Here is an 8,005-nt window from a genome sequence, read left to right as displayed (position 1 = left end):
AATTAAAAAATTAAAAATTAATATCAAAATAAAACAAGTTCCAAAAATAATAATTCAAAAATCATCTTCAACTTCTCATCATAGTTTTTTCACTTTAATCCACCACTCATGGTAACACAGAAAATATCTGGGACCAACCTATTATTATTCTACGCAATGTTTGGTGAATATGTATAAATATTATCATTAATGTTAATGCACGTTGGTGTGGGTACGAAATGCTATGCTTTTAACCCATACTTCAGGTTGGGCTTGCTGTCTTCAGGGAAACAATAAATTCAAATATAATTCACCTTAATGACGTTTTGTGTCCTTAAATATTGAGTTATGGATGATCATAATTTGTTACCAATAATTTAAACCTTCTTTATGTTTGTGGAAATATAAAATCAAATTAACTTTCCCACGGCTATCTTTGTTTAAACTGTTTTAAGAAAATTAACAAAATTTTAAACATATCTTAATAAAATTATTTAAAAATAGAAATTCAAAAATCGTTTCTTTAAATAATTTGAAATTGTTTATCTTGAGAAACATATACTCTTAAAAAGTTTTTTTCTTTTCATCACCGGATAAATAAATATAGAAAATACGACAAGAGAGACCAAATCACCAAAAATAAATGGCATGAAAAACAAAAACTTTAAAAAGTGAGAAAATAAAATTACACCATAATTCAATAATGAAATAATAGAAAGATGAAATGTGATAAAATTATTTTTCATATCATTTAATCATTTCTCTATCGAGTCGTTTGTTCGTCGTTGCATGGTGCCATCGATGTTTACTTTATTTTTGTTTTGTTTCGTCTACCGTCTAATCTTCTGTTATGGATCGTTTGATGATTTTGTTTGTGTTTCATCTAATAGTTGATGCTAAAAAAAACTAATTTTCAGTTTTATTATTTTAGTAACTACTTTTTTAATTTAAATAATTACTCAATATAAAATAATTATTTATTATTTTATTATTTTAGTAACTATTTTTAAAATTTTAAATAATTACTTGTAATATTATTTATAATATTTACAAATATAGAAGGAATGAAACATATCCTTGATCACATCCACATGGTGCTCTAAGCCTCTGCCACCAATGTTTTAGCATCATAAAAGAATAAGAGATTTGTGGTTTTTTTCTGCCCCTAGATATCGGAATCCAGCCAACATGGAATGTGCAAACTATTTAATACAAAGGCGAGAGAATCATCTAAGATTTCAAATGAAACAAGTTTAACAATTAATAAGTCTAAGAAAGCACTCTAAAATTTCAAACCCCCGTTTTAAAAGATCAGATTAGTAATAAAATGACGAGTAAAAGAAATACTATTTCCTTTGGTATAACTATTATTATCATATTATTTAAATAATGCCATTGACTGATCCAGCTACCTGATTGCGTTCACGAAATACTTAGAAAGAAGCATGGCAATATTTTTCATTGGTTATTGGTCATTATGCACCTTTTTATGTTAAACATTAACTTTGATGGGCTAAAGTGTAATTCTTCACTTCTGCTTTACCTCCAAAGGTTTACCGATTTGATATTGCATCGTTCAGGTTTGTCTTTAATACATCAATTCATGGATTATTTGAAATGTACAGCAGAAAAAACAATAATAATGTTGTGCAGTCGTGTGGCAATCACCAGTATAAAAAGGTATTTTCAGAAAGCCTCGGTACTTGACAGCACGTTCTAAAGCTCTACTCTTTTTATACAACTATTTATTATTCTAGCACACATGGATGGCTGAGTGAGGCATAGTCCCAAGTATTATTCTTCTATCCAATGCAATGTTGAGCGAGAGCTTTTCCAAAGTGGACTTAGAATCTGAGTTTAATCCGAGTTCCATTCCCATTTAAGTGCTGCATACGTGACAGCAGAGAACAGGATTTAACTGAAACTGAAGTTATAAGCAATCATGGTGGGAATCGATGGCTTCTGACTTTCCACGTGCTTGCAAGCAGTATTGATTTTATCTGCTGTTAACGGCATGTGACATTGAGCCCAGATGACATTAAAACCACACAACTGATTCAATTTCCAGCTTGTGGTTTTCAACAAAATATATTTCTCTTGAAATATAACACCAGAGGTTTGCAGATTCCTGAGAATCAATTAAGTAGAGAAAATCAGTTACAGATCCGTTAGTGCTAACATATACATTCCTAGCCAAACCTGTGACACCCTCCCTAATACAATCCGATTATCAAGTGACCATTTTATAGAGTACAAGGCACGAATGTTTCTAAGCATAGTAGATAATTCTGCAGAACTAATATTTTGGTTATCAACTTAAAACATAACAATAATTATTTCTTAGAAGAAAAATACCAGCATACTCATTTATGCACGACACTCTTCCTTATTTGTTAAAATTATTGAAAATTACAAAACTTTGTGGTTCCGCATCATATTTAATGAACATTTCATGATTTTGTAGTTTAAAATAATTTTTAACAGATAGAAATGTGTTAGTAACCCTCAACTCTCTTAGTATGGTTTGCTATAAACCAAGCTATCCGTATAACTCAACTCCTAACTCTCTCTTCTGCCTATTTGGAGTTGGAAATGTTTTGCAATGATTCGATACTTCTATTTGTAAGATTTGAATATTTTTAAAAGAAAACTTAGTTCTCTAGTCTCTACCCTATTTTATTATCAAGGATGAATCAATTTAAAAATCAAACAAAAACCATACGGCATTAAGGAAGAGTTAGGCATATTTTGTTTTACTTTCTTAACCTGAAGTAAGGAAAAATAAAATGAAACTAGGAAGAATTCATTTCATCTGTACACACCATCAAATATCACAGAATGTGTGTAGAGAGAGAGGGAGATAGCAGTTTCAAATTATTAAGGGAAAGTAGTCATTCTTTCCCATTACTAAAAGCAACTTGACAATAATCCTCAAACATATGCTCAGAACCGAACAGGAAGTACACTTAAAAAGAAAACAACAGACATGAATTCAAAGGAGGTAAAAACAAAAACAATTTTCCAACAGAGTTTAAAATTTGAAACCAGGGCTACATACATATAAATTCTTTAGCATTCAGCATAGAAGTAACCTAAAAATTATGCTGTATTTTATTCGTATCTACAATAAGAAATTGGAAAAGGAACTTTCCCAAGACTTAAAAAAATGGACTAACCCAACTGTGCAACAACTCAGTTTTCAGACAATTTATTCATGCATACAAAAACAATATCACTCAAGAACATATCACCCTATTTTAACCAAGTTCACATCTTTACCACTGTCATGATTTATGGAAAAACCAAGGACCTTAGTTTAAAAAATCTACAAGACTCATTAACATAGATACTGCGGTGCAAAAAAACATACCTCTGCTAATAAAAAATAAGTTCAGCTACTATGTAACGAACTTTGAAGCTTGGGTCATTCTATATTGACAATATAGTATCTTTTTATCCATTCCATATAGCATTGTCAGGTTTTTCATTACCTTTTTCACCTTCAAAAACCATGACGGTAGTGTAGCAATAAGGCATTTTAATGCAGTTCTTATTAATTTTCAACCATTTAACACAACTAGAAACACAGATAAGATCAAATAAAACTTCAGCCTGGGGTGTACAGTGATTTAAATTTCACATTGTTTCGTAAATTTCTGCACCCATGTACCAGTCACAGTTCTGTAGGAGAAACATAAAGTTTGTACCATGTAATATGCTGGCCAAGACCAACTAGATGATGACATAAAATTTCTACAGTGAACATTCGTCTCTAGTATGCTACTCCTCATTTAGTATATTTGGATACAGAAAGATCAGTTGACAGATTACTAGTGATGAATCATTACAATGGTAATTTCTGTACCTAAACATAGAATTGGGGATGACCAAGCCAAATAATTGAATCTTATGCTTATCATTCTGACAGCATCATTTTTGCTTTTCTGCAGCCTGCACAGAGAAGTCAATAAAACAGGTAGGGTATTAGTGACAGCTGTCAGAAACCGTATTAGGAGGCACACGAACACATTATACTGAGAATAGCAGTTTATTCATCAAAATTAAAGGAAACACGTTCAAAACTCATCCTTGACGGATTCTCAAGCTTAGTGAATTACTCTTATTAAACTGTTATTCTCCTTTTCAATTATCAGAGTCAAATAATAAGACTTTTTTAGGATTAATAGAATTTCATTGCAATAAAACGGCAACAGATAAGAAAATTAAATTACAAATATTAGAGATTCATTTATCCATGATTAACTAGATCATCCAAACATTACAAGTACAAGAGTTTCAGATTTGACTAATATCAGCTTCATGCTATAGAATTGAAAACAGTGCATCCATTTCTGCCACAGTTACTTCGTGACACAAGAAAGTCATTCATAGATCAACCACAACCACTGAATTCAATTAAAATCAAGCACACAAACTCCATATATTGGATAATGTTCAATGCTATTAATTGTGGATTGCAGAAAGCTAGTTATCAGCTACTTCATATAGCGGAGAGAATACAGCAGAAGTCACAGACCAGTTGAAATAGAAATTTATGTGTGAAAGGGTGTAAATGAGTCAAGCTAACTGGACTCAACCCATTAATTACTCCTTAGGTATATTTGTTTGGTTAAATAAACAAAATCAAACTTGATATTTTGCTCAATTATTGAAATGAGCCAAGCCAAAAATTAAAGCTCGTGAGTAGTTTATTTGTGTAATGTGCGTGTTCCAATATGGATTATGGAAATATGTAGATTAAATAAATAACTAAAGCTTAAGCATCTGATTTTTTTCCAAAGTCAAGTCCAACCACAATAGCTTGACCCGGCTCATCTTCACTCCTATATATGTGTATCTAAAAAGCTAAGTTGTATGAAAAAGAAATAAAATGCATAAAAGTTGATATACTGTTAACACAAAAGTTCAATAAGCCTGACACTCGCTATATATGACAAGGGGATACAAGACGCTAGACAAACCACAATACCCATATCAGCTTCCATAAGTAAATAGGGTCGTGACTGCAAATATGAGGACCTTGAATTCAAATTAAATTGAACTTGGAAAAAAACTATTGGAAAATCACAGCATCCTACGGAAGATACATTTCACTATACAACTAACAGAAAAAGATAAAAATTTCGTCACAAAAAACTGAAATAAAGCAGAGGGATAATGATCCCAAAATCATACTCACATCAGAAAACCAAGTTCAAGAAATTAAAATAACGGTATATAAACCTAAGTTGAAGAGAAATTAACTAATTTAAGTCAAAATTCCACTTAAACAGTATCAAATGCTCGAAAAATACCGAATCAAATACAAGACCAACTTAATTCTAACAAGAAAACACACTAACTCAACATAAAGAACAACGCAGCTCGAAACAACTTAAACTGTGAAAATTATACAAGCAAATGGCAAACCTTTTGCAGTTTCTTCAGAACAGAATCCTCAAAAGCTTGATACCCAGCACCAACCAGATTACTCAATTTGGCAGTTTCAGCAGACTTCGGAAAACTGGAAGAATCTGCAATAGTGGCCGGTTTAAGCGGTAAAACCAGCAACGGATTAGCAAGATGACCAATCACACTTCCCGTTGCAGCAACCTGGATAAATCGACAATTACAGATTAGTAAACCCGGAATAAAGTCCATTTTCAACAATTTCTACCAAAAAACCATCAATTTAAAACCTCACTCCGAAATAAACAAAATTGGAAAGGAGAAACTTACACTTCCTTCTTTATTGGCCATAACAACGAGTGCAGAACCCTTCTTCTTGCTCCCTTTGATGACAACATCTTCCACTTCACCGAACTCTGAAAACAATTCCCTCAACTTATCAGCCGAATAATCCTCGCCCACCTTTTCCCAAGAAACCTTCAGAACCTTCTCTTGATCCACTCCACCTCCCCCACCAGCACGGCCACGGCCACTCTCCTTCTCCGCCTCCGGTGGAGGTGGCGGCGCCGCCTTCATGCCGTGCATAGCACGAATTCTAGCGATCTCCTCCTTGAGCTGGCGCGCGATCCTGGCCTCCTCTTCACGCTCCTTGGCAGCGAGGTCGGGGGCGTTGGCATCGCGCTCCCGGCGTTCGAGATCGGAAACCATCTTTCGGCGCTTTCCATCGCGCTGGGAGTGGCGGAGCTCGCGTTCGCGCTTGACACGCAATAGTTCGTCGAATAACTTACGGGCCTTGTCATCCCGGAGAATGTCGTAGGATGTGCGGAGCTGTTGGAAGTTGGCCGCGGCGTTGGGGTCGTCGGGCCTCTTGTCGGGGTGCAGTTCCAGAGCCTTCCATCTGTAGGCTTTGTTGATCTCTTTCTCCGTTAGCTTGGCACCTTCTTCTCCCGATGGTAACCCTAGCACCGCATAGTGATCAATCTGGGCATCCATTTTTCCCCAAAACTCTTTTCCCGCGCCTTAAAACCCTAACCCTAACCTTGTCAACACGGCACTCAAATTGAGAATGAAATGCAGCAAACCGTATAAATAAAAAAAAATTCAATAAATCTTTCTCATAATACAAAATTTCAATTATATGTTACTGTAAAGGTAAAAGTTAGTTATTAAAATTAGTTATATTTTCTTATCACCATGCTTCTTATATTATATAACTATTGCAATATTTCTATTATATATATTTTTCTAAAATCATAAAATTTTGAATTTCGGTAAAAGTTAATTATTTGAATTCGTTATATTACTGTAATATTTTTTATTATATAAAATTTGTTAAAAACACTACAAAAATTAGTAATATTTTCTTATCGTATACTATTGTGATATATTTTATTGTAAGTAATAAGTTTGCGGTTCGTGAGAACTCCAAATGCTATATCTTAACATATACTATTATATAATATAGTAATATACATGCTAGGGTTAAATATGTTGAAGTATCTCATGTTTTTTTATTTCATCCCTCTTTTAAAGGTTTTTGAATTTTTGGCATTAAATTTTGGTTTAAATTTTGGTTTAATAATCTATTTTATCCTCAATTTTGGTCTATTATGTTAATTAGATCTCTAATTATTAAAAATGATTAAATTGGTTCTCACTTAGTAAAATTTATATCAATTTTGTCCTTTTCATTAAATATACACAAACAGTGTTTATTTAAAAAAATATCTAAAACAAATCAATCATAAATTTTCACATATACATTATTAAAAAATTATCAAAAAATAATTGTTAAAAATATTTTTTCCTTTCTTTTCTCAAGACTATCTTTTCATACTTTTGCTTTTATCTCACTTTCTCCCTCTTTCTTAGGAATCCTAAAACCTTTTTTATTGTACCACTGCACTTTCCAGTTTTGTTTCTTCCCACTTTTCAAAACTTCTCATGTGTTGTTCCTCAATTTTCTTTTTAAAAGTGTATTAAAAATATTTTTAAAATCCTAACATGAATATACTTTAAATATTCAATAGAAGACAATACAAAATATGAAGTCGAAAAATAATGTAATTAAAATACATATAAAAATAGATCTTTAAAATAAACAATATCAATAATACTAATATAACGTTAATGCTAATATAAATCAATATTGATTTAATCAATATCCATAATACTAATAGTTTGTATTGTATAAATAAAGAAAATTAAGCTAAGATGAGACTTTTCAGAATATAATGTCAAATGGTTATGTGTATGGCTTGTCAGCTTTGTCAAAAATGGTACAGGCTCTTGTGAATATGTACGGAGACTCATTGTCTGATGGTTTGATGTCATTGGAGACTAAAGTTACTACTGATTCTAGCAATAGAACTCCTGTTTATAAACAAGCTTGAACAGAGTTATGATTTGTGCCAAGTGTATATTAAGCTTTTGAGTCGGCCTGATGCTTTGGGGATTATGAAGCGGTATTTCACCGTAATCTTGCCTTTCTTCAGTTCATATGGACTCCTACCTGACAATTCGACATGGCAAGAGTGCCTTGTTGTTCTTCTGAACTTTTGGATGAGGTTGACATACGATATGAAAGAAATTGCATTGGAGAGAAAAATTCAGTAGA

At 32.5% G+C, this 8,005-nt stretch overlaps 1 protein-coding gene across 2 annotated transcripts; it reads right to left on the bottom strand.

Annotated features, from left to right (window-relative positions):
• Positions 1-1,500: 1,500 nt before the first annotated feature.
• Positions 1,501-6,461, bottom strand: LOC106772839 (dnaJ homolog subfamily C member 17). 2 transcript variants are annotated; one of them, XR_001376641.2, is made up of 4 exons: positions 5,719-6,461; positions 5,410-5,592; positions 3,845-3,930; positions 1,501-2,107 (listed from the first exon to the last, which is right to left on the bottom strand). XR_001376641.2 is itself a non-coding variant. In XM_014659446.2 (3 exons), exons 1-3 carry the CDS (start codon positions 6,379-6,381, stop codon positions 3,910-3,912), a joined length of 867 nt encoding a protein of 288 aa, XP_014514932.1. In that variant the 5' UTR covers positions 6,382-6,461; the 3' UTR covers positions 3,575-3,909. The 2 variants fall into 2 exon arrangements, 1 of the variants encoding a protein (XP_014514932.1); XM_014659446.2 differs by lacking the exon at positions 1,501-2,107 and having other exon boundaries at positions 3,575-3,930.
• Between the last annotated feature and the right edge of the window lie 1,544 nt (positions 6,462-8,005).

The sequence above is a fragment of the Vigna radiata genome, chromosome 8 (assembly GCF_000741045.1).
Source record: "Vigna radiata var. radiata cultivar VC1973A chromosome 8, Vradiata_ver6, whole genome shotgun sequence".
In the NCBI taxonomy this organism is placed as follows: Eukaryota; Viridiplantae; Streptophyta; class Magnoliopsida; order Fabales; family Fabaceae; genus Vigna; species Vigna radiata.
The sequence above is the reverse complement of the archived record's forward strand: the minus strand, read 5'-3'. Positions and strand labels throughout refer to the sequence as shown.

Excerpts from the sequence above, each read along its gene's own strand:
- LOC106772839 (XM_014659446.2), bottom strand. The coding sequence starts at position 6,381 with ATGGATGCCCAGATTGATCACTATGCGGTGCTAGGGTTACCATCGGGA. Across the intron at positions 5,593-5,718 it reads TGGCCAATAAAGAAGGAAGT|GTTGCTGCAACGGGAAGTGT; the intron begins GTAAGTTTCTCC and ends CGATTTATCCAG. Across the intron at positions 3,931-5,409 it reads TTCTGAAGAAACTGCAAAAG|GCTGCAGAAAAGCAAAAATG; the intron begins GTTTGCCATTTG and ends TTCTCTGTGCAG.